This window comes from Syngnathoides biaculeatus, chromosome 2, assembly GCF_019802595.1.
Source record: "Syngnathoides biaculeatus isolate LvHL_M chromosome 2, ASM1980259v1, whole genome shotgun sequence".
In the NCBI taxonomy this organism is placed as follows: Eukaryota; Metazoa; Chordata; class Actinopteri; order Syngnathiformes; family Syngnathidae; genus Syngnathoides; species Syngnathoides biaculeatus.
The window spans coordinates 39,101,990-39,129,459 of record NC_084641.1 but is presented as its reverse complement, the minus strand read 5'-3'; the positions used below and the strand labels follow the sequence as shown (position 1 = coordinate 39,129,459).

Sequence of the window (27,470 nt, the reverse complement as noted above, 5' to 3'; positions counted from 1 at the left end):
AATATAATTAAAGAATTTCTATCATTTCTACAGTAGTTTACAAAGTTTACTAGAGTATGTAGGAACATTTAATTAGTAATTCATCACTTCCTGTTTCCCTGGGGTATAAATATGACGTGACACAGAGGCCATTTTTCTTATCCACTCTTAAACATGGGAAAGACAAAGGAACACAGCATACAAGTGAGGCAGATGTGCGTCGACCTTCACAGGTCAGGCAGAGGCTACAAGAACATTGCCACTCAACTCCAGCTGCCCATATCCACTGTGAGAGGAATAATTAAGAAGTTCAAAAAAACTGGAACAGTGGTAAACAAGCCTGGACGAGGACCCAAGTTTATTTTGCCACCATGCACAGTGAGGAGGTTGGTAAGAGAAATCAAAAGATCTCCAAAGCTCACTGTTACAGAATTACAACAAATGGTAGCATCCTGGGGTCACAAAGTCTCCAAATCAACCATCAGCCGCTGTCTACATGCTAACAAGCTGTTTGGGAAGCATGCACGGTGAAAACCTTTCCTCACTCATAATTATAAACGCATACATCTGGAGTTCGCCAAGCAGTATTCGGGCTTAAACTGGGTGTGTACTTTGGTCAGATGAGACCAAGATAGAGCTTTCTGGCAACAAACACTAAGTGGGTCTGGCGTGCCACGAAAGATGCGCATGCTGAAAAGCACCTCATACCCACTGTGAAGTATGGGGGTGGGTCAGTGATGCTGTGGGGCTGTTTCGCTTCCAAAGGCCCTGGGAACCTTGTTAGGGTGCATGCCATCATGAATGCTTTGAAAAACCAGGACATTTTAAATCAAAATCTGTTGCCCTCTGCCGAAAGCTGAAGATGGGTCGTCACTGGGTCTTTCAGCAAGACATTGGACCCTAAACATATGGCCACATATACACAGAAATGGTTCACAAAATCAAGCTCCTCCCATGGCCATCTCAGTCCACAGACCTCAACCCCATTGAAAACCTGTGGGGTGAGCTGAAGAGGAGAGTACAGAGGAGAGGACCCAGGTCTCTAGATGATTTAGAGAGATTCTGCAAAGAGGAATGGCTGAAGATCCCTCTTTCTGTCTTTTCCCATCTTATGAAACATTATAGGAAAAGATTAGGTGCGGTTGTACAAAGTATTAACACCAGGGGTGCTAATAATTGTGACACATATTATTTGATGGGCGAAAAGATGCCTGAAGAATGGAGGAAAAGTGTTCTAGTTCCCATTTTTAAGAACAAAGGGGATGTTCAGAGCGGTGGGAACTATAGAGGAATAAAGTTGATGAGCCACACGATGAAGTTATGGGAAAGAGTAGTGGAGGCTAGACTCAGGACAGAAGTAAGTATCTGCGAGCAACAGTATGGTTTCATGCCTAGAAAGAGTACCACAGATGCATTATTTGCCTTGAGGATGCTCGTGGAAAAGTACAGAGAAGGTCAGAAGGAGCTACATTGTGTCTTTGTAGATCTCGAGAAAGCCTATGACAGAGTACCAAGAGAGGAACTGTGGTCCTGCATGCGTAAGTCTGGTGTGGCAGGGAAGTATGTAAAATAGTACAGGACATGTATGATGGCAGCAGAACAATGGTGAGGTGTGCCTTAGGTGTGACAGAGGAATTTAAGGTGGAGGTGGGATTGCATCAGGGATCAGCTCTGAGCCCCTTCCTGTTTGCAGTGGTAATGGATAGGCTGACAGATGAGGTTAGACTGGAATCCCCTTGGACCATGATGTTCGCAGATGATATTGTGATATGCAGTGAAAGCAGGGAGCATGCAGAGGAACAATTAGAAAGATGGAGACATGCACTGGAAAGGAGAGGAATGAAGATTAGCCGAAGTAAAACAGAATATATGTGCGTGAATGAGAAAAGTGGGTGCGAGAGAGTGAGTATATTGGTAGAAGGATGCTGAGGATGGAGCTCCCAGGCAAAAGAGCGAGAGGAAGACCAAAGAGAAGGTTTATGGATGTGGTGAGGGAAGACATGAGGGCCGTTGGGGTTAGAGAGGAAGATGCAGGAGATAGGCTAAGATGGCAAAAGATGACACACTGTGGCGACTCCTAACGGGACAAGCCGAAAGGAAAAGAAGATTATTTGATGTCAAATAATTCTTTGTGGGATTTTTCCCCCACTGAATAAATGTACTTGTATTGAAGGTTGGATTTTTTTCTTTTTTTCATTAAGGTCTCATATTATTGAGAAAAAAAAATATTAGAAGCTAAAAAACACATCAGGGGTGCCAATAATGATGTAGGGCACTGTATCTTGTTACATCTGGCGTAAATGTAGCACAGCTTCTCAGAAAACATACCAACAGTCAAACATGGTGGTACTGTGATGATCTCGGGATGCTTGGCTCCTTCAGGACTTGGACAACTTGCTATGATTAATGGAACCATGAATTCTGCTCTTTAACTGACAATCCTGAAGGTGAATGTTCAGCCATCAGTTTGTGATCTTAAGCATACGCACACCTGTGTTCTGCAGCAGGATAACGAGCCAAAATACACCACCAAATCAACCTTTAAATTGCTGAAAAAAGACAAAAAGGTTTTGTAATGGCCGAGTACAAGTCTGGACCTGAATTGAAATGTGGTGGCATGAGGTCATTAATGCTGAAAATCTCTTTTTGCTGAATTCAAACAATTCTGTAAGGAAGAGTGGGCCAAAATATCTGCACAGAGATGTGAAAAAATTAGAGGCAGTTATAGAAATCGTTTGATTTCAGTTGTTGCTGCTATGTTCTGACCAACCAGTTATAAAGATTAGGGGGCCACTATGTCTTCATAGAGACAACTTAAGTTTTATTTCCTTGAATAAATACAAATCAAAAACTAAGATCACTTGGGTTATTGTTGTCTGATGTTAACATTTGTTTGATGAGCTTAAAGTGGGGAAACTGCAAAAATGTAAGAATTTCACAAGGGAAAAAGTACTTTTTAATAGCACTATATAGGTATGTACCAAGAAGTGAGACTATTGAGGGAAACAATTTGAATAATTCATTTCAAATCTGAAACTTATATAGCAGTTCACCACACCACACACACACACACACACACACACACACACACACACACCACACACACACACACCACACACACACAGTGAAGTACTGTTAGCCCTTGCTCGTTTGTGGGTCACAACTCGCGGCCCCGCATATTCGCAGATTTTGGTCTTCCAAATTCTTTTTTTTAAACCATATTTTCATAATCGTAAAGTTCTTAAATTATCTTCTATTTAGATGAGGTGCCACATTAGACAAGGAGCCTTGTAATGTGGTGCCCCTGATTTGTGCACTGAGTTCCAACATATCCAAATGTCGTTGTGTGACTTGTTGAAAATAGTTCAATTAAACACACTGGTTACACTGTTAGCATGCATGCCAGCAAGTGCTTTAGCATGTATGTCAGCTACCATATGATGACACTCACGAGGTAGTGTTGAATGATTCCATTTCATATCTGTAAGCAGAAGCTGGTTACATAGCCCTACACACCTCGAAAGTGCCGCAACGCATGGTGGAAGCATATAAATGGGGTTTAAAGTGCATGTTTTGTGTCAATTATTTCATGAGTAACTTTTATTTGTTTTATTATTTGCTAGTTATGTAACTCTGTTTGCTGTGATGTGATAATTTTAGTTTCGATGTGACATACTGAGTGGTTAGGGTTAACCACTGGAACCAGGATTAACGTTCTGGTTCTCCCGGGATCGTTAAAATAAAATAAATGGTTCCCAGTTTCAATGCCTAGTCCTCCAAAATCCTTGAAGAAGTAGTGGCAAAAAACAATAAAGAAGCAGTGTAAACCAAAAAAAAAAGAACGGGTGCTTGTGCCCAACGGCAGGAGCGACGAACAAAATTGTCTGAAGTTTGTTAAAATGAATGACCAGTCTCCTCAGTCCAGCACTTGCAGTATGATGATGATGTGCAAAGGAGTTGTTTCTGATGAGAAGCATTTGATGCACTCCGAGCCTCAGCCTACACTCGGGGGAGCTTCAGTAAAGTCAACCCCGAGTCAATTGACCCCTCCGTACAGGGCACTTAACCACGGCTCCTGAAGTTACGTCACCCCGCGTGTGCTAACCTCAGACAAACAATTAGGAAAAATGGCAGCGCAGGAAGAAAAGACTAGAGCGAAATTGTCCAATTTACCAGCTGATTTCTCACTCGTATTCTTAGCGAACAGTGAAATATCGTTGAAAAGCAGACAGCAGGGCTTCAAGTATTTCAGTGAGGGGTATTTCAATGGTATTTACATGCATATCGACAGAGAAACCATTGATATGAGCGCGAGATCTTTCCGGAGTCAGAGGAAGACCGAGAAGCCACATAATATAATATATTATAACCAAAAGACGAATTCGTCATTGACAGTTTCCTATTTTCGTGTTACCTATCACACTTGTGTGCAGGATCTGTATGTGTATCTGTATAGCCGTTTGTGAACTGCCGTATGAAGGAAAAGAAGGCGAGGCTTGATTTACGATTTCTCTCGTTTTCTTTGTGTAACGTCACGCCCTCCCCTCAATAATTATTCTTGAATTAGTGCCGAACCTACGTAAGTCCCGACCGAGTATGACAATCAGTACTTTAATGTCCTCAAACATCCTTCCTTCAGTCTTGGTGTCTCGGTGCACGTCGAAGGCTTTTAGGACTGCTAGTCAGGTTTAGCTTAGCTCACCGCCAACAAAGAGACACGTTTGTGCAGTCAGATCATCGCAAAGTATCGCTCAACACAGATCAAGTGTGTCAATCATTCACACTTAGCTAAGTTATGCAAGCGAAGAACTGCTAATTCATTTATACGAGACATGTATTGAAAATCAAATATAGGGCTTAGCTTCGTGAAAACATATCTGTTCCGGTTGATGGATTCAGTTGATCATGCGGTCTTCCACAAAGTTTGATCCATCGAAGACATTTTTCGTACTCGGTCTTCTGTTCCAGTTGATTTTAGATAGATTCAGTTGATGATGCAGTCTTCCACAAAGTTTGATCCATCGAAGACATTTTTCGTACTGGGTCTTCGGTTTTGGAAAGGATACGAATTGAACTCCACCCACTAGCCTTTCAGGATATCTGTCGTCACTATTATAAAGTCCGTGACTACACCTCTTCACCATATCTAACGTTAAAGAACCCAAATACACGATAAAACGCTAACAAAAGCTATACTGGACCATGCAACGTTGTTTGAGGGAACGGCGGGTCCAAAAAGGGGCGTGGTTTATGCAGATCTCTGACCTCTGATTGGTCAGCGACGCGGATGACGCAATTTCTACGGAGGGGTTAATTGGATGAGTGAAACAACAAAATGCGTTCATGGCAACATTGAGACACCTAATGAGTTAAATGGTTTCTTGCACTTTTGTACAGATGGTTTTTAGCATTTACAGTGAAGAAAATAAGTATTTGATCACCCTGCTATATTGCAAGTTCTCCCACTTAGAAATCATGGAGGGGTCTGAAATTGTCATTGTAAGTGCATGTCCACTGTGAGAGAAATTATCTAAAAAGAAAAATCCAGAAATCAAAATGTATGATTTTTAATTTATCTGTGTGATACAGCTGCAAAAGTATTTGAACACCTGAAAAAAACAATGTTAATATTTGGTACAGTAGCCTTTGTTTGCAATTACAGAGGTCAAATGTTTCCGGTAGTTCACCAGGTTTGCACACACTGCAGGAAGAATTTTGGCCCACTCCTCCACACGGATCACCTCTAGATCAGACAGGTTTCTGGGCTGTCGCTGAGAAACAGGGAGTTTCAGCTCCCTCTATTGGGTTGAGGTCTGTAGACTGGCTAGGCCAGGCCATAACCTTGATATGCTTCTCACGGAGCCACTCCTTGGTTTTCTTGGCTGTGTGCTTTGGGTCATTGTCATGTTGAAAGACCCAGCCATAGCCCATCTTCAATGCTTTGATTGAGAGAAAGAGGTTGCTCCCCAAAATCCCACAATACATGGCCGCGGTCATCCTCTCCTGAATACAGTGCACTTGTCCTGTCCCATGTGCAGAAAAACACCCCAAATCATGATGCTACCACCCCCAGGCTTCACAGTAGCTATGATGTTCTTCAGATGGAATTCATCATTCGTCTTCCTCCAAACACGGTTATGTTCCATTTTGGTCTCATTTGACAACAAAACCTTCTCCCATGACTCCTCTGTATCATCCAAATGGTCATTGGCAAATTTAAGACGGGCCTTGACATGTGCTGGTTTAAGCAGGGGAACCTTCCGTGCCATGCATGATTTCAAACCATGACGTCTTAGTGTATTACCAACAATCACATTGGAAACGGTGGTCCCAGCTCTTTTCAGGTCATTGACCAAGTCCTGTTGTGTAGTCCTGGGCTGATTCCTCACCTTTGTAAGGATCATTGAGACCCCACGAGGTGATATCTTGCATGGGACTCCACTCCGATTGAGATTGACCGTCATGTTTAGCTTCTTCCATTTTCTAATGTTTGCTCCAACAGTGGACCTTTTTTCATCAAGCTGCTTGGCGATTTGTCCGTAGCCCTTTCCAGCCGTGTGGAGTTGTACAATGTTGTCTCTGGTGTCTTTGGACAGCTCTTTGGTCTTGGCCATGTTACAATTTTGAGTCTTACTAATTGTATGGGGTGGACAGGTGTCTTTATGCAGCTAACGACCTCATACAGGTGCATCTGATTCAGGATAATACATGGAGTAGAGGTGGACCTTTAAAGGCGGACTAACAGGTTTTTGAGGGTCACAATTCTCACTGATAAGGTGTTTAAAAATTTGCAGCTGTATCACACAAATCGTTAAAAAAAAAAATCATAAATTGTGATTTCTGGATTTTTCTATTTAGATTATCTTTCTCATAGTCGACATGCAGCTATGATGAAAATTTCAGACCCCTCTATGATTTCTATGTGGGAGAACTTGCAATATGACTGGGTGTTCAAATACTTCTTCTCTTCACTGTATTTTAGTCTTCAAATATTTTAGTCTTCAAACAAACGTAAGCACCAATGACATGAAAATAGAAAGAATAATAACCTTGTGCCTCATTGGTGGGTAGTTAAAGGAATCAGCCGTTTTATAGTACTTGGTTCCACACATTTAAAAAAAAAAAAAAAAAAAAAAACTGTGTGAAGTTTATTCTGTGTGAAGTTACTTTTCATGCCTAAATACTGAGTTCCGGTGAGTGCTACAAACTGATATAGAATATATCAGAGCAACTATTTTAAAGTGTGACTGTAATGAAATGGATGATTTTTGGTATATTATTAATGAAAAACCAACAGCCAACATGGTCCTATGTGTTTTTTCCCCACCACAAACGTATACAGCTTTTTTTAAACTCCCGCCATGAAAATCCTCTCGAGGGATTTGTTCTCGAGAAGAAGCAGGAAGTGATGTAAAGGATAGCAGCGCTCCCAAGTGAACTCGTTTGTTTCCATTAGTTTTACCTCCGGGAAGGTAGCTTGTTGTTCCTTCGTGTTAGCCAAAATGCCGGCTCATTGCATTGCTGGACATTGCTTGAACACTCGGGAGAATGGAATTATCCTTCATAAGTTTGAAAGAGATCCAGTTCTTCGTGAAAAATAGATTGCACTTGTGCAAAGGACAGAACTTCCTGTGTTCCAAATGACAGGTAGGTGTGTATTCAGCTCCTAAAAAAAAAAATAGTTCAGGGTGGACCACATAATCGGTCTCTCTCATAATGTAAGAAAAGATCCGCGTATATATCTCCATGTGCACGTCGGAGTATCTGAAGAATCCAGCCAAAAATGTCTCACTCGGCCTAGTGCTCGCAGTAATGCGCCCCGGCTCGATAGTGTTCATCGCGTACTGCGGTGGCTGTGAACAACCCTCTAAAAGCAGCAAGCCTCAGCTCCATTATATGCCACCACGGCGCCGAAAATCAGCCACACTGGCTGAGGCACCGCGTTCGGCGGTCACAGCTTCTGCGAAGGCTGTGCGTCGGGCTTTGCGACAGGGGCGGCTCTGAAGAACCCAGCCGAGAATGTGTAACTGAGTCGCGTGCGCGCATAGCGCGCCCTGGCTTGATTGTGTTGCTCAGTACTGTGGTGTCTGTGAACAACCCTCTAAAGCAGCAAGGCTCGGCTCTTTCATAAGCCACACCGGCCTGCTGGGATGAGCCGTGATGGCTCATCTCCACCGCGGAAGTGGATCAAACGGGATGCGGTTCGGCCGTGATCGCATTGCATCTGAATATGGCTCGAAACAATAGTGGAATATTGCCCTGAGGCCTCGAAACAATAGTTAGAATATTGCCCTGGTAACTTCACTCGGTTGTGTGTGTTGTCCTTTTCGAAAAGAGCTTCCGTGTCAGAAGGGACGTGTTCGTTTCCCATAGTTAGGGTGCACCGCGTGTTTTCATTGGCAAATGTCCAGGTGACGTCACGACCAGAGGAGGCAGCCATAATGGCGACCACTTCGATATCGTAGAATGACCCTTCTGCAACTTTGTGCATGGATGACGCGCTCTCCGCTCACATTTATTTTTTCGTATGGACATTGAAGTGAATAATGTTATATGTATATTTTTCATCCAATATCTAATTTAGAATGTTTATAGGGACGACACTTAGCCTTTAACAATGCATTGTCAAGAGGAAGATGAGGGAACATAAACCCCGAAATGCAGATGATCCGACAGGCAATATCAAAGCAAACTGGACAACAATAACACCAGAACTGTGCCAAAGGCTGATCAACTCCATGCCATGCTGCCTTGATGCTGTAATGCCAAATGTGGCCCAAAAATGCTAAGTGTATATTATACACTTTTCAGAAGGCCATTAAAATATTTTACGTTGGTCATATGAAACACAAATTTTGTGAAATACTGGTTTATTTTTTCCTTATCAAAATTGAGACAACGGCTTAAAATATTTCAATTTATGTGTGGTGAAATTAAATCAAAGTTTCACTTTTTGAAACAAAATACCAAAATAAATGGACTTCCCGTCATTTTTATGGCACATAACTGCACAGGCAATACCATATAGAGAACATGGAGTTATTGTCATTTTCTCACCATTGTTTTTTTTTTTTTTTTTTCCATGGCCATTACTTACTGTCCGATTTCTCTAGAAAAATTAGACTCTTCAAAAAATGAACTCTTACCTCTCTCACGATTATCTCTGCGGTCTCTGTCACTGTGCCCACCTCTCCTGTCGTAAGAAGAGTCTCGGACTTGTTCTCTTCTGTCTCGGTCTGAACCTCTTTCTGTGGCATTGCGTTCTGTGCTCCGTTCCCGTGCGCCACTACTCCGGGACTCCCAATTGTCATGACTGCTGTCTAGCTGGCACCCTCTGGAGTTCCTGTTCGAGCCTGATAAAGGAAGATAGTTGACACTGTACATGACACACAAGATCTTGATTTTTTTTTTCCCCAGTGATGGACATGTCTTGCCTTTGTCCGAGAATTCACGTCCCCTTCCACGACTGTTTCGCTCTGGTCTGGTCTCTGTTCGTCCTTCTCTTCCACCTTCGTCACGCCCATGAGCTCTTCCATAACTCCTGTCCTCCTGTGTTATTTCCTCCTTCCTAAGGGTGTCCATCCTGTCCCTCTCTTTCTCTTTTTCCCGCTCCCTTTCCCTCTCTTTCTCACGCTCTCGATCTCGTCGTTCCAGTGATTCTCGATTGGAGCGCGTTTCAGTCCTGCTTTCTCTAGTTTCCTTTACATCTTTGCGATCACGAGCCTCTCTGGTCGTTTCGCGTCCTCGGTCTCGGCCATCCCGTCGTTCTCTGGCATCTCTAGTCTCTCTATCGTCACGGCTGTCCCTTGACAAGACCTGCTCTGACTCCATGTCCCAGTCATCGCGGTTATTGTCCTTATCTACTTTTCTGCGGGTTTCTGTTTGAACGAGAAAGAAAAATTCTTTCAAAATTTGCTTTGCCACTGTAAGAAATCTTCCAATGAAGCACCACAAAAGCAAGATTGTGAAATGATGCAAAACACGGGTTCAACAAAGCAGAACCAGGATACAAAACTGTCTGTCAAGACTGTGAAGAACAATATACTAAGTATACAAAATCCAGTTGAACAAAATTTATAAAACATTTGTTCATGACACTGTGTAAGTACACAAATTTGTTCAATAAACTAGGCTGCAATAGTCAGCTTTATTTTTATCTTTCAGGGAAAAGATGTTCAATAAAGTAGAAGTCAAAGGTTTTAACAAAATTGCTATAAACAATAAATGAGAAGGTGTGTCCACACTTAGGTAATATACCGTCATTCAAAGTTAATGATAAGGTTACATCTTTGGTTATTCTTCTTATAGTGTTGGAGATCTACATCACCTGAACATGAGCCAAATAAAACTAACCTGTGTTTCGCAAAGACACACAAATATCAGTGCTAACAGTAGAAAGACCACTCTCAATCCAGTGATACCAATAAAGACTCCTTTCCTGTTAGGATAGTGACTGCAGTGCAACTGTGAAGCGCGATAAACTCACTGATTGAACCAAACCATTTATTGAAATCACTTCATCTGGCCAAACCCTAACTATAGGAATAATTGTGATCATAATTATCATACATTTGCTTCCAATAAAGAATTGCTTTGCTCTGCCCTAGATAACGTGGCAGCCTCCTAGCCGGAGATAGCAAGAACAAAAACATTTAATCATCAGAACTGTTAGAACTGCTGCCTGTTAAAGAAATGATGACCACACATGTATTCAGCAATCTTCCACACATGCACACGCATATGAACAAACATGTACACCTTGTTTCAAATTGTTTTGCTTGTCGTCTTCTTTTTGTAACATCCATGTAAATAAGGGGCGTCTCAAAACTAAATAAATAGAGGTGCTGAGGAGAAGATAATCAGAGAATGCAGTGGTGAATTGTACGAGACAGTTCCTCTCCTCACTCTTGGTCCTTCGAGCCGGATCTCAAGATACCTGAGGTTTCCAAGGGCTGAGTTGACGTCCAGGCAAAGACCGTGGCCACAGCACTTGAGACCCTTTCCGGGACTGGGCCTCGACTTTGCATTTGGAGGCTGAGGGTTGACGAGAAGCCGAAGGAAGTAAAGGAATCTCTGGTGAGTAGGAAACTCCCACACTCATGAGGAATGAGTGAATGCGCGTCTGGGTGACTGCGGCAGAACCAAACCTCGAGAATACTAGTCCCTATTGAGTAGACTAATTAGTCTATAAAACTGGGAAAAGGGAAAGGTTTGTCCTGTACGTGAGCTCCGTGAAACGTGTGCATGTGTAAAAGTGTGAGAGGAGGTTCGCTACCTCATTTGAACAGGAAATTGAGTGACAACTGTTTGAGGATGCAGAGGTAAGAATTCTCCGCCACTTGTGGTAGAAGCTTGAGAATTACCTCAAACAGAACGTAATTGTCACCCTGTTCAGGGGGAAGTCAGTATAGTCACCGTAGTTGAACCACTGATTCCAACAGGGGAAAAACAAATAGCAAAATAGTTGATAAATAGCAAAATAGTTGAAACACAACATCTGAAAAAAAATAATAATAATGATGTCTAAGGACTAGAAGTTTGTAGAAAGCCAATGTCCTACTAAAACAAAACATGTAAATTTGTGGATAACACAATATGACTTTGCTGGCCAGCTCAACATACACACAAAAAATATATATAGTTAACTTGCAGGATAAAATGGGAGAAACACACACACACACACACACAACACACACAAACAACAACAAAAAAAAGACTGGACTCAAGATGATGTGAAAATGGCCATAAAAGGTATCACATCTCATAAAGTTGATGTAACATAATTCGTCCAGTGAACGGAAGACTTGAGAAAATCTTACCACTTAAAAGGTGTGGAAGTCCAACAAATTTGGATGACAGCAAAGTACTTTCTCACAGCACCAGGGAGTTCAAGAGTTAATATTGCGCACTTCTGCTAGATTTAAAAAAAAGCTATTTTTTTCTGCCATTGGAAGAGAAAAATAAAACAACAGTGAACCATTTGAAGAATATAGAATTGGAATAAATGCATGCTTTAAAGCAAACAGTGGCATTCCTGAAGATCACACTCCTGGGAGTGTATATCAAGGGCAATTAAAAAAATGCTCTTCATGTGAATTCAAATAATCCTATAAAACAATGGATCGAAAAACATTGGGTTGACAAACCGACTGGCAGCCTGGAACAATACGTGAATCAAGCACTACACGCAAAAAGAGTGCTACAAAATAAGAAAAAGAAAATTGACACCTGTCTGACAGAGAAAGGAGAAATTTATGGAGCTATATGCGAAACATTTAATAATTGTGGCCGCAGATGAGGAAGAGAGCAAGCCATCTCCCATCAAAAATGTCACAACTAATGCTCCCAAAATGCAACGTTTTAATTTGCCCCGTACGTTTTTTGGGAAGAGATTGTTTGCTGAAACTAGAACTGGTCTTAATTCCCTCTCTGACAGGAAAAATAGAAGTCAAAAGAAAATAAAAGGAATTACTGGGAGGACAGTTAAATATCTTACAAAATAGAAATCCAGCGCTCTATTATTACACCTTAGATATTCCAAACAAACCTCCCACAAGAACAGGAGATTTCTTGCTGCAAACAGCTCAAGACGTGATTGAACAACCACAAAATGACGTAGGAAGTAACTCATTGCATGTGACAATGTAGTATAAGATAAACTTATAAAAGCCCACACCAGACAAAATCCTGATTATCTGTACTCAGATGGTATATCAGTCGTGGTGACAAGAACAAGACTGACTGACAAACTAAATGCACTACACAAGGAATGAACACCACCACACACGTCATTACAACAGGAGTGGAAGAGTTTGGGGCAATTTGTTTTGGTCGTACGAAATGTTCCTGATTGGACAGAAAAAGAACCAGATTTGGATTGGGACGACTGAACTGTACAGACAATATCTTATTGGACAGTCTTAAACAATCTGAGACCAGATGCTGCTGTATTCACGGTGGTATCACAATCTACACAGACAATACTGGAAAAATAGAGGAATAGCGACAACTACAGGGAACACAGTGACACATGCAGAGCTACTACAAAATTTGCTCATAGCAGTTAATTACCAAAAGAAATAGCCATATGTAAATGTGCAGTACACACATCAAATACAGACAAAAAATCATTAGGAAATGGATTAACAGATAAAACAGCAAAAGAAGCAGCAGCCAAAACCTTTATGGGATTAGCTGACCATGTAACCAATGAAGACATACTTTGAGATGATGTGTTAAACAAAATGCAACAACAAAGCTTACCAGCAGAACTAAAAATGTGGAAAAAATAAGGTACTACATTACAAAATGGGAATTATGTCAGCACAGATACAAAAAAAAAAAAAATTATACCAAAAACACTTTTTAAGTGGACGGCAATCTTGAGCCATGGGAAGTCCCAGGTCTCAACAGGGGGAATAGTAGCCCTGGTACAAAGGCCTTACATGATCCATGGATTTAACTTGTATGCAAAAAACTTTTTGTCGGGCTTGTTTGATCTGTGTGCGACATAATCCACAAGGGAATGTGCATCCAAAACGTGGTCAGTTTCCTCAAGCTACACATCCATTCATCCCTCCATCCATTTTCTTAGCCGCATATCCTCACAAGGGTCGCGGGGATAGCTGGAGCCTATCCCAGTTGTCAACGGGCAGGAGGCAAGGTACACCCTGACCTGGTTGCCAGCAAATTGCAGGTCACATGGAGACAAACAGCCGCCACTCACAATCACACGTAGGGGCAATTTGGACACAATGATAGATTTAGTCTAACTATACATACATTACAAGCACGTAAGGGTCTCATTCCATTAAAAACACTGTTTGGGAGACCATACAAATTACCAATATTTTCCACACAATAAGAGATAAATGAATGATGAAGGGAAAAAAAACAAGTGGGTCCCTTTCAGGAGTTATTAACAACACCAAACAGCTTACAAAATTGCAAAATGGGGTACTTGAGTTCATTTGTTCATTGCAGGAAAGTTTTTGCTTTTGAAACCATTGTTAACACAAACAAAACTAATTTGTTTTTATTGGCCACTTGTAAGATAGCTGTTCTCATTCCCACTCCCAAGGTCGCTGTAGTCCGGTTACACATGGGAGTGAGACTGCTGTCATAATGGCAACTAAACAGTTAAATTTTACTGTTGGGTGTTGGATGAAAACGCTACCCGTTATTTTCATTTTTCTGTTCGAGTGGTACCTGTGGGAACCACTCAAGGTCCCACCCAAAAAAATAAAAATAAATAAAATAAATAAATAAAAAAATTGGATAACCACATACAAAAAACGTGTCCAAAAGATTGCGTTGTTTGCACAGATCCAGAGATAATACCAATGCTATTAATTCATAACGAATGCAAAAATAATAAAAATAAAAAAGTTGGGGGATTCTGTGTATCCATTAACTTCTCTTGAAAAACAAAAAACTGTTTTCTAATGGCGTGTCACTAGGAAATTTCACATGCATCAATTTGATAGGACTAGAAACAAATTGGGAATTTTATCAGCGTTGATGTGTGAACCCATTTTTGTGCCACTGTCATGGTGGTGCAGCAGTAACTGTGTTTTTGATTTTTTTTTTGCGCCGGATGTCTTTCCTGACGCAATCCTTCTGCATTTATTCGGAGAGAGAGCTGGAGCCAATCCCAGCTAACTTTGGGCAGCGGCAGACTACACCCCGAACTGGTCGCCAGCCAGTCGCAGTGCAGATGTCGACACCATCACTGAGCGGGAATCAATCCCACGCTGCCTTCACTCGAAATGTCCCTCTGAGGGAAACCCGAACTACAACGTGGCCCTCAAGAGAAATGAGCTTGACATCCCTGCACTACACCATCAAAAAAAAAAAAAAAAAAAAAAAAAAAAAGTAACAAGTTACTGTGCTTTAATAACCTTATTACTGCCATTTGTTTATTCATCCTATGTCTGTTTATGAATTAACATCTCCTGTACATGCAGTTTTATCCGAACACTGGCATAGACTGAGCAAAAGCTGAATGACATGGACAAAATAGCAGGAAGAAACACGTGGATACACTTTACATCTCAGCTGAGTCACCCAAGGGGAAAGGTGAGCAAAGACCAGCATACGGTGGGTGCAGATTTATAGTATCTGAAAATACCTGAAGGCTGGTGAAGATTTAAAAGACACTTGACTCATTTAGGGGTGACTTGGTCGACATGACTTCAAAATGGCTAAATAATATGATAGCATGTTGGGCTGCAACATTGACAGCCGTAATGATATTTTTGTTCATATGCTACTTTTGGACACCTGTAAAGCTGACAAAAATACATAACAGAACCAATAATTATACTCAGTCAACTATGGCTACCACACATAAGATAAAGAGGCGCAACCTCATTTCAAATAACTATGCGGGAGGCATGAGGCATGAGAGGAGGACTCCATGTGTGCCTCCCAATGAATCAGTACAGCACTTTTTCAATTCCTTGGCAGAGTCTAATTGCTGGGGATTCCATCCTTGGGCTTATGCTAAATGAAAAACCCCACTTTCTTCTCACCATTAGCCAATTTAATGCTACCTTAAACCCGAATGCCATACAAAAGAGTACGTATACTATGGAGGGAGTATTTTAACCGAAAAAGCCTGAGGAACATTTTTTCATTATTATGATTATCATTTTTACAAATAGGAAACAAAACTGGTTGTCATTAATGTAGAATGCAGCTAACAAGGTAAACTATCGTTACATCACATGAATGGGCCCTAGGCCACTAATGCGTGTCATTCCAACAGAAATCCCAACACAATGTACCCTGGAGGTAAAGACTAAAACAACTCCTAACACCACTTGTCAGAAATGGAAAAGTGTTTATCCGACAACTAAGCCAGTAAATGATAAACTGATATTTTCTACTAACGTTGCATTGGCTAATTTCTCCTGTGTTAGCTTTACAGGGACAGATTTTAAGGTGGGAAGTCTCAGCAATACATGGTGTCATGATATCCATCTGCAAACTGCCCCACTGCTCCTATGCAGCGATTTGTTGTGGTGGTGTGTTGGTCAAAAGTTGTATGACACACTGATAAATGCAGCAGGAACGTGTGCACTGGTATCACTGCTCTTATCTGTGACTGTGTTTCAATCAAAAGCAGAGGATATACAATTGGCTGCATCCATCTTTGGACCTCCCCTTGGGTTCTCCCGAAGGCGAAGGTCCTCTTGGAAAGATGGAGATCTGACATAGATTGATGCAAATGGCATCCCAACGGCATACCAGATGAGTATAAGTTGGTTAACGAGATTGCTGCAGGATGGGAATCCATCTTGTTATGGATAACTCTGAATAAAAATGTTGACAGAATCAACTGCATACATTACAATGTACAGAAACTAGGTAATTATACGGAAGCAGGCTTTATTGCCATAAGGGAACACCAGCTGCAACCTCACTCATGACGTTCCAGCACCGCATAGCGGGCGACATGCTCCTGGCCGAGAAGGGTGGTGACTGCTCAATGTTCGGTGACCAGTGTTGTTTATTCCAAATATCACAGCACCTGATGGGTCATGCACAAGGGCCATTCAAGGCCTCCGCATCCTGAACCACAAGATGAAGGAGCACTCTGGTGTAAATACATCAGCCAGGTCTGAGTCATGGATGGAAGAAAAAAGAAAAAAAAAAAAAAAAAAAAACTTCGGCAAATGTAAAAATTTGGTGTTCTCTGTCCTGGTTTCTATAGCTGTTTGCAGCTATTCTTGCATTGTGTGGATGTTGTTGTATTCCCTGCATAAAGGCATCATTTAACCAACTTACAACCACTGCTATTGCCCCGACAAATTCAAAATTGGCACATATATATCCATTATTGGCACACAGAGTAAAGACAGTGATATTGTTGACCACGATGATGACGTTATGACTTCTCTTCCAGACCTGTTCTCTGATCCAGAAGATTACAAGTAATTAGTGCTATATTTTCCTCCGACTGTAAGCCGAAATGGTGATCTATTAGATGATTTAAGGATTTGAGGAAATGTAGGATAAACAGGAGGATAATGTAGAAATAATTGTAAATAGTATTAAGTAACTGCTTCTGACTGCAATGAAGAAATGCTTTGCTCTGCTCCAATTCAGTTAGTGTTTCTGCCTGCAATGAAGAAATGCTTTGCTCTGCTCCAATTCAGTTACTGTCTCTGCCTGGAATGAAGAATGCTTTGCTCTGCTCTAGAAAACGTGGTAGTAAATGTAGGATAAACAGGGGGGCAATGTAGGAATAATTGTGATCATAATTATCATACATTTGCTTCCAATAAAGAAATGCTTTGCTCTGCCCTAGATAACGTGGCAGCCTCCTAGCAGGAGATAGCAAGAACAAAAACATCTAATCATCAGAACTGTTAGAACTGCTGCCTGTTAAAGAAATGATGACCACACATGTATTCAGCAATCTTCCACACATGCACACGCACATGAACAAACATGTACACCTTGTTTCAAACTGTTTTGCTTGTCGTCTCCTTTTTGTAACATCCATGTAAATAAGGGGCGTCTCAAAACTAAATAAACAGAGGTGCTGAGGAGAGGATAATCAGAGAGTGCAGTGGTGAATTGTACGAGACATTCCTCTCCTCTCTCCTTGCGTGACTTGAACTGGTGTCTTTGCTTCCTTTTTTTGTCCTGTTTTATGAATGTCTGATTGGTGAACCTGACATTTACGTACAATGAAAAATAACACAAAAGACTCATACCATCTCTGCGCTCATGTCTGCGTTCCTGAGTGTGGGGACTCCTCTCTCTGTCACCACGGCTTTTGTCACGCCCCCTAGAGTGGTGCAGAGCTGGACTCGATTTGTTAGATCGACGGTGTGGGGAGGAGGCATCTTGAGAGGTGGCTGGAGAACGAGAGCGGTGGGACCTTGGCGGAGAAGAGGCCACAACTGTGGAGCTGCGGTGGTAGGTAGGAGAGGACGAGCGGCGGCGGCAAGGAGAAGACGAATGCCGATGGGGAGAAGAGTCTGAACGGGAGGACGGAGAGTGGTGGTGGGGCGTTATGGGCGTGCGCTGGTGGCGTGGAGGTGATGGAGATCTAGGGAGGGAGGGAGACAAGTTAATTCATTACAGCCCTGGCCCATGTCCATCCAACTGCAGAAAACACGTGGTCACCTGCGAGGAGACGGCAGTATAGCAGCCTTATGTGAAGAAGCTTTGGGAGAGGAGGACTTCTTCCTCACAGAGAGTGAAGGTGACACACTACGAGAATGCTCCTCAGAGGTCACTGAGCGCTTGGCCTTATGAGAACTGTCAGATCGGTCCCTATAAAAACAAGATTTTTCAATCAAAAGTATGAGCAGAAAAAGACGGGTTTTATTGTTGAGGAGTAAAGACTGCAATCTTTACCTGCGTTTCTCCTTCTTTTCTTTGTGTTTTTCTATATCACGTCCCCGGTCTTTCCCTTCTTTCTGTTTCTCTTCGCACTTCTCTTTGTTTTTGTGCTTGCCTTTGTGCTTCTTTACAACTACTGGGATGTCCAGGGGTAATGGAGGTGGAGGACTCGGGGTACGAGGACCTTTCTTCTTACTGTGAGATGCTTTCAACATTCTGGTACAAAGCAAAGAATAAGAATAAATATTCCTCTCTCTGTATTCCGCTAAATGAGTTCCGTTAACAGCCTCATTTCCAACAATTTCCAACTAGCTGCACAGTTTACTTTGGCATCTTGTAAAAATAAATGATTCTGGAAATCCTAATTGACCTAAAGCACAAACTCACGTTATATGGGAGTCACTACACACAAGCCACCATTTAAAGTGTCACTGTCACAATTTTAGTGTTTACAAACTATCAAAGTGAAATACAGTACGACCGAGTAGAAACCAGTTTAAACAACCTTACTTGACAGTTTCTGTAACAGGTGAAGATCCAGATGCTTTCTTCTCTTTCTTCCCCGATCCTTTAACACCACTTTTTTGTTTAGGAGAACCACTGGACTTCCTGGGTGTTGGGGAGTCTCGTGAGCGTAACAGATCGGGGGAAGCCTGAGAATCAGAATAACTTTTATTAATGAAGTATGTCAAAATACTGGGTCAAAGGTAGTTGTTGTAACTGTAGCAATAAAGCAAAGAAAAAAAAGACACTACAACAAAATAGCACATTTGGGACATGTAAAAAAAGTACAGAGATTAAGAAGTTACCATTAAGAAGTAAATGTGTAATAATGCAATAATTGCGGTGGCAAAAGTACTCTTCACACTCTGTATTTACGTACATGCAACCATCCATTTTCTGAACCGCTTATCCTTACTAGGGACACGGGCATGCTGGAGCCTATCCCAGCTATTTTTTGGCAAGAGACAGGGTACAGTGAGAACTGGTTGCCAGTCAATCACACCTACAAGGAATTCACAGTCTTCAATCAACCTACTATACATGTTTTGGGGATGTGAGAGGAAGCTGGAGCGCGCAGAGAAAACCCACACAGGCACAAGGAAAAACATTTAAAGACCACACAGGTGGGGACTGGAGATGGGAGAAAGTTCAGAAAGTCAACTATGAATGCAGTGGACTCCAATGGATAGGTCCGCGCAGTGCGCTGAAGCAACGCCTACTTAGATACTGTTATGATGCACCCCAACCTACTGCTCAAAATGGCGGATGTAGTGCGGCCGAAGCATGTTATGAGCGATTAATTAAGAGCGAATTCCCAATAGTATTTCTGTTTCCTTTCTGCCCAAGGTATCAAAAATATCGACAAAGAGTGTAGAGAAAGGCCTGAATTACTTTCAACATGAATATATTCATAATGTCAAGGTTTCCCAAACGGGAATGCCACTCAAAGTTTCTGCAATGTGTTGGCCATCCATGCGAAAGAATCAACCACCTCATAAACTAATGTTGGACATCGAATGCGATAAGATTTCTGATGCCTATTGATCATGCAAACCAGTGTAAGTTTCCATTTTTACACTACATAAACATGTCGATTCGAAATGATATGCACGTTCATAGTGGATAATTTACATAAATTATGGCAGTATGCGCATCCTCTATCGGTCTGAACGTACGTACTGTACACGTAAATGTAGGCCTAAAATATTTGTATTCACGTGATTTGTTTAATCATGGATCACGCTTGAGAGCAGAGCCGAGGTGCAGCTGGAAGCTTTGAGTTTCGCCCGGCTCTGGTAGAGGTTCCTCCTTCCTCTATAGATGTTACACCGACTAATTGAATAACTTACCTTGGAACAGACGGGTTTGTGCTGATTTATCTTCAATAGATTCAGATGGTCGTGAGGTCGGCCACAAGCCTTAATCCACTGTTTGCATTTATCTAAATTACGCTTTGGGGTGGGAAAGCGCACTAGATATGCATCCAGTAAACTTTCTGGATAGCGCTCATTTTTTTCCTTTACACGTTCCCCAGCCACATCGAAGCACCATATTTCTGAATCAGATATAAGGAGGACTATACATTCACAATTCAGAGGCTTAAAGTAAACACACACTCTCTTTGTTTGTGGGTATAGGATCGTGGCTGTAGGTAGCATGGGGGGAATTCAAAAAATGATGCTCACTGATTCGTCAAAAGGGAGCTGTCAGTCATTCACACAAAATCCATTAAGTTGTAGAACCATGTCAAGGATGGTAAGAAGAAATAGACAGCATCCGAGTTAAACATATGTGTCACAGCAATGGGTCTTGGGTTTTGTATTCTTCAGTTAATGCCGCAGACATGCCGCTCTCTTTCTGCCAGTGCTCTATGCACAATCGACAAAAGATAGATTCACACGGCCCCTACATCAATAGCTTATATTCAACATGTACACCATGTGCGCATGGCAGGAACATCTGTTGGAATTAGATCAAGTCATATTGTATATCTGTGACCCAAAAATCCATCAATCCCATTGTCTACCTGCGTTGCACAACCAGTTAATGCCAGTTAACATTAGTGGCCAATTATGGAACGGACTTTGTCAATGAGAGTTTAAGTTAGAATTGGAATCTATTTTTGTAAATTTGTCAGTTTGTTGTATACAATATCCTTTACATCAAAGTCCGTTTTATCAAGGTTCCACCTTACTGCAGTCCAAACACTCAGCACTTATTCAACTAACTCAGTGTCCCTTATAAATTGTCTGCAAAGCTGCACAGTTTGATTAACAACTTGAGGCTAACCCTGATTTGTGCCCGTTTTATAAACTATGTGCAACCCAATTAAAGATTATTATTATTTCAGTCTAAGACCAAAAATGTACTTGTGATGCATTTTCAGAAGGCGAACTATTTTTATCTTTTATTTTTCTTGTTCAGGTGGCACGGTGAATCAGCTGGTAAAGTGTTGGCCTCACAGTTCTGAGGTCTCGGGTTCAATCCCGGACCCGCCTGTGTGGAGTTTGCATGTTCTCCCTGTGCCTGCGTGGGTTTCCTCCGGGCACTCCGGTTTCCTCCCAGATCCCAAAAACAATCAACATTAATTGGACACTCTAAATTGCCCCTAGGTGTGATTGTGACTGCGGCTGTTTGTCTCCATGTCCCCTGCGATTGGCTGGCAACCAGGTCATCTTCATTACCATATGATTAGACACGTTTTGCTGGCTCTCCATTACCAGAAACATCCATCTGTGTTCTGATTTGTTTTTATAAAATAATTAGCTACACACTGTTTCATTTTTTAAATACTGAATCACTTGTTGTCATGAAATTATTTCTGTGACATGCATATGTGGTGCGCATTTACATTTACGGCACTCTGGATAATAGCGTCTGTCATATCTGGAAAAGGGAGCCAATTATATTCCAGCGGGTAGCGTTTGACTCAAATGGGATTCATAATGTATAATGTGTTCATAAATGGTGGATTGGTGGAAGAGATTGCAGTGGGGGGGTGACTTTCAACCAATGAAACATATTTGGAAATATGTTAAGTGTAATTGCAGTCTGGCTACACAGACAGACATACTGTGGAGGGGCTAAACCCTTGTTTCTTACTTTTTGCATGACGGAGGATCTTGCTTTAGTGGTGTTCTCATCTTTCTTGATGACAATTTCCTCTCTCTTCTCTAAATTTTCCTGCTCCAATTTCATAAGCTCACGTTGAATCTTCTGCCGTTTCATCTCAAGGGACAATTCGTAATCGTAATCACCAATATCAGAGTCTGCAAATCCACCAAAAGTAGACTTAAAACAATTTCATACAAAAACAGGCAACATTATTAATTTTCTTTTTTAAATATTGGCAAACCTTCACGGTTTGTTTCCCACTCTATGGGCTCTTCTTCGCTGGCAGGGGTACGCTCCTTAGTAATTTTGATATCCTCCTTCTCTCTGTGTCGGCCTCTGGAGGAGTCTCTCTGCTTCGAAACAAGCAGATAGATGCTCAAAACTTGATAAATCATTTGCAATCTGTAAATATAGCGTTATTTCTGATTTTTTTTTTTTTTTTTTTTTTAAATCAAGATGACGTTTACATTCATCACCCACCGTAATGTTATATATCGCCACTGTTCCAGATTTGTAATAACTGGTTGTGATCAGTGAAAAATCCAAAGCAAAGAGTGAATGTGCAAAGAACTCACTCTTCCTATGGGAGATGCTGGCTCATCCAAATCACGCTTTACACTTTCTGGCTCATTATCCTGTCTTTTATTCTTCATCCTCTCCCGCAAGTCGCCAGTGGGTCTGTCTGATGACCTGCTCCACAGATAAAGAACAGCAAATAAAATTCAATTGTTGAAATATACAGTTTTTCAATGAAAGCCGCTTTGACAATGGGCAGTTTCACACTGGTAAACAGGCAAGTCAGAGGTATGAACAGTGGAGCCAGGATGTATTCGAATGTACCTTTCAGATTTGAAGAGATCAGCGAGTGCATCCAAAGTGGACATTTGTTTCCATGGTCGTTGTCACTCAGTAAATTGAGAATTAGATTCCAAGCAAACTCAGTGAGACAGTGACAATTGCTTTCAGGGTCAATGCAACATAATGTAGAACACATTTGTTGGAATGACAGCACTTGCTGGTAAATATGCTGATTACACAATGACCAAAATGACTATAATTGTGAACTCCATGGTGGTGGTGAGGATATCGCTACACATCTATGGTCATATGTACAGGAAACCTTTCCATGAAGTCCCACTTATGCCAACCTCAAGTGACAGAATTGATGACATTCAAAATTCCCTTTGCAATCTCAAAAAGCACAACGAGGTAGATAAAATTATCTTAAACTTATCAACAGAAGTCAAATAGACACTGTTCAGTTAGTTATCATAAGCTTGTTTGGGTATATGGTTAATGTGTGTAAATTGATTGTGGGTCTGACTGACTGCAAGTATGTTGCCTTGACATCGGAGGTCATGAAGTCCTTTGAACGCCTTGTGCTGGACCGGCCCTCCCCCTGATATCGTCACAGTTCCCCTGCTGGACCCCCAAGAGTTTGCCGACTAAGCAAACAGGTCTGCGACTGATTCAGTCAACACGGGACTCCAATTCATTCTAGAACACCTCGACACCACGGGGACTACACTAGGATCCTATTCTTGGACTTCAGCTTTGCATTCAACGCCATCATCTCCAAACTCCTGTCCTTTAAGATTCTCCCAGTTCAGCGTCTCACCTGCCATCTGCTTATGTCTCTACAGCTTCCTGAGAGGCATGTCACAGTAGGTGAAGCTGGGGGAAACGACCTGATCCACACGGACAATCAACACTGGGGCACCACAAGGTTGTGTCCTCTTCCTGCTGCTCTTCACTCTCGACATGAAAGAACCCACTTGGCTGTCAAACTCCTGAAGTTTACAGATGATAACACGGTTATCAAAGCCGGTGAAAGTGTCTGCCTACAGACAGGGAGTGGAGAGACGGGTGCTGTGGTGTGGCTGAGACAATGCTGAAGGAACTGAAGACTATAGAGATGATCGTGGACTTCAGGAGGCATTCTTCACTACACCTGCCCCTCACCCTGGTTGACTATCTTGTGTCAACTGTCAAGACCTTAAAGTTCCTGGGAATTACAGTCTGAGGACCTGAAGTGGGAGACTAACATCAACTCCATACTCAAAAATCCCATCAGAGGATGTACTTCCTACAGCTTCCGAGGAAGCACAGCCTATCACAAGAGCTGTTGAGACAATTCTATAAAGCAAACAATGCAAACTAAAACTGTCAGACATTCCAACAGATTCTTCCCTCTTGCAATTAACTTCTTAAACAGCTAATTGACAATTCAACTGAAACATGGTGCCAATTTTTTGTCTCGAGTGTATCACATTTCTGCTGAGCCAATTTTTATTACGTATATATTATACATTAGTCATGTACTGACTTTAGTCGTCTCACCACACTGAACCATTTGCACATCTGAAGAGTATTTACAACATTTTCACAATTGATAGTTTCCCAGATTATCGCACTACTAGACACCTTAAAGGTCAAGTGTCATGAAATGGATTATTTTTGGTATGTTATTATTCAGCCAATATGGGGCCATGCGTTTTTTCACCACAAAACATGATTTTGACGTAGAGCTTTTTGTAACTCCCGCCATGAAAATCCTCTTGAGGGATTTTTTTGGCGAGAAGAAGCAGGAAGAGACGTAAAGGACAGCGGCGCCCCCAAGTGGACTCGTTTGTTTCCATTAGTTTGACCTCCGGGAAGGTAGCTCGTTGTTCCTTCGTGTTAGCCAAAATGCCGGCTCATTGCATAACTGGATATTGTTTGAACACTCAGGAGAATGGAATTACCCTTCATAAGTTCGAAAGAGATCCGGGTCGTTGTGAAAAATGGATTGCACGGGTGCAGAGGATGAGAGCTTAGTGGGTTCCAAACCACAGGTAGGTGTGTATTCAGCTCCCCAAAAAAATAATAGTTTGGGGCGGACCACGTAATCGGTCTCTCATAACGTAACAAAAGATCCGCATATGAAATATGTCGATGTCCGCGACGGACGGCGTCGGGCTGCTGCGCAGACGGCGGCGAATCTGAAGATCCCGGCCAACAATGTCTCACTCAGTCGCGTGCACGCAGTAAAGCGCCCCGGCTCGATATTGTTCATCACGTACTGCTGTAGCTGTGAACAACCCTCTAAAAGCAGCACGCCTCGGCTCCATTATATGCCACCACGGCGCCGAAAATCAGCCACACCGGCTGAGGCGCCGTGTTCGGCGGTCACAGCTTCTGCGAAGGCTGCGCGTCGGGCTTTGTGGACGGGGGCGGCTCTGAAGAACCCAGCCGAGAATGCGTCATTCAGCCGCATGCGCGCAGTAAAGCGCCTCGGCTGACTGTGTTGTTCATCGTACTGCGGCATATATGAACGCCCCCCTAAAGCAGTACAGTTCAGCTCTGTCATAAGCCACACCAGTCGGCTGCGATGAGCCGCGATGGCTCATCTTTGCCGCGGAAGTGGATTGGACGGGAATGCTGTTTGGCTGTTATCGCATATCATCTGAATATGGCTCAAAACAATAGTGTAATATTGCCTTGAGGGCTCAAAACAATAATGTAATATTCCCCGGCAACTTCACTCGGTTGTGTGCTGTTGTCCTTTTCGAAGAGAAAGAGATTCCGTGTCAGAAGGGACGTGTTCGTCTCCCAGGGTGCACCGCGTGTTTTCATCGGCGAATGTCCGGGTGACGTCACTTACAGAGGATGCAGCCAATATGGCGACCACTTGGATATCGTAGAATGACACTTCTGCAACTTTGCGCATGGATGACGCGCTCTCCCCTCACATTTTTTCGTATGGACATTGAGGTGAATAATGTTATATGTAGTTTTCATTATAACATCTATTTTAGAATGTTTATAGATGACACTTGGGCTTTAAGCTGCATACATCTTGGTGCCCTTTGGACAATGGTTATTGCACTGGACTACTACTGTATTAGGCATTGAATTGCTAATTGCTAGAGGCACTGCATGTTGATGGACAATTAATTAAAAAAAAAAAAAGTGTAGTCATTGGAAGATGACTAAGAGCCTTTTGTTGCTCCGTGACTGTTCTTGCATAGTCTTTGTCTGTTATCATACTAAAGCAAAAAAAAAAAAAAAACCTCAAGTGTCAAAGGTAAACAGAAAAATCTAAACTGTCATAAACATCCCAGTGCTCTACACCTTACACTTACTACTGTTACATTACAATAAGCAGCAGAGTAACGAGAGAGCAGAGTAGACATTACCGGCAGCACGATCCATCCATCTTCTACTGCTTTCCCGGGTCAGATGCCCAGACTTTCCTTTCCCCAGCACTTCACCCCACAATTCTGGGGGAATCCCGAAATATTCCTAAGCCAGCCAAGAGACGTAGTCTCTCCAGCATGTCCTGGGTCGTTCGCTGGGTCTCTTCACGGTCAGACGTGCCCGGAACGAATCAGATGCACCAGCGACTTCATCTGGCTTGTCTCAGTGAGGAGGAGCAGCAGTTTGACAGTGAACCTCTACACCCCGGTCACCAGCTCTTCCAGCTCATCAATACAAATCAAAACTAGGCATACAGTTTTTCCTTCTTCTTCTTCCTTTTCTTTTCGGCTTGTCCCATTAGGGGTCGCCACAGTGTGTCATCTTTTCCCATCTAAGCTTATCACGTGCATCTTCTTCTTTAACACCCAACTGTCCTCATGTCCTTCTTGATCAGCAAAACTAGACAGGTGTGGGCAATACGTTGATTGCATGCACATAAAGGTGTGTTCTAGCAAGCTCGCCTCCTATTTACAGTCTCTCTTTTGGTTTCTCCACGGCAGTCGCCTCCTCCTCCCTCCCCCACCAGCCTTTCACTTCTCACTCACCCTTCTCTTTGTATCATCGCCCAATGGCAAAGGTAGATGAAGATAATTTTAATTCTTCTTTACATTATGTACTTTGAATGTGCTTTTTTTCTTTTGCGAGGGATAGGAACAGATTAGGCTATGTACATGTAAAAAGTGCTTTTACTTGTGAAAAAAATGACATTATAAAACGACTTCCAGAATGAATTAATTTCGTAAGTAGAGGTACGATTGTACTATATACAAGACTACTACCACTCTCTTGCATCGGTACCTTACACACAAGAAAACACACTGGTAAAAAGTGCTCGGACTTCCAGTGTCAAGGCTAAATTCAAAACACACAGCTAAAACACAAGCCATCATACCGGCTGAAGTTAAATCCTTTGCCTCGTGGTTGAGTTCCATGTGTGTAGCGACAAGTGTTGCCGTAACTGCAGTTTCCCGTCTTCAGCCAATTTCTACAGTGACTCTGAAAGACACAAATGAGCATCCATTCGAACGACTCATGACACCAAAGAGCATTTAATATATTGTGACGATAACTATCCATCCATCCATTTTTGGAGTCACTTATCGTCACAAGGGTCGCAAAAGTGCTGGAGCCTATCCCAGCTGTCATCGGGCAGGGGTCGAGATACACCCTGAACTGGTTGCCAGCCAATCGCAGGCCACATGGAGACAGACAACAGTCACACTCACAATCACATCTAGGGGCAACTTAGAGTCTCCAATTAATGCATGTTTTTG

At 42.2% G+C, this 27,470-nt stretch overlaps 1 protein-coding gene across 5 annotated transcripts in view; it reads right to left on the bottom strand.

Moving 5' to 3' along the window:
• Nucleotides 1-27,470, bottom strand: part of zc3h13 (zinc finger CCCH-type containing 13) — a 44,644-nt gene that overhangs the window by 15,157 nt on the left and 2,017 nt on the right. For 4 of the 5 annotated variants that reach the window (XM_061804056.1, XM_061804081.1, XM_061804071.1 and 1 more), the window contains 10 exons: nt 27,089-27,192; nt 22,533-22,647; nt 22,199-22,310; nt 21,946-22,112; nt 18,850-18,992; nt 18,355-18,555; nt 18,121-18,270; nt 17,706-18,043; nt 9,414-9,857; nt 9,126-9,332 (listed from right to left, as the gene is read on the bottom strand). In XM_061804056.1, coding sequence (XP_061660040.1) covers nt 9,126-9,332; nt 9,414-9,857; nt 17,706-18,043; nt 18,121-18,270; nt 18,355-18,555; nt 18,850-18,992; nt 21,946-22,112; nt 22,199-22,310; nt 22,533-22,647; nt 27,089-27,192 — 1,981 coding nt within the window. The remainder of the gene's footprint in view (nt 1-9,125; nt 9,333-9,413; nt 9,858-17,705; nt 18,044-18,120; nt 18,271-18,354; nt 18,556-18,849; nt 18,993-21,945; nt 22,113-22,198; nt 22,311-22,532; nt 22,648-27,088; nt 27,193-27,470) is intronic. The other variant, XM_061804062.1, reaches the window with a different exon arrangement.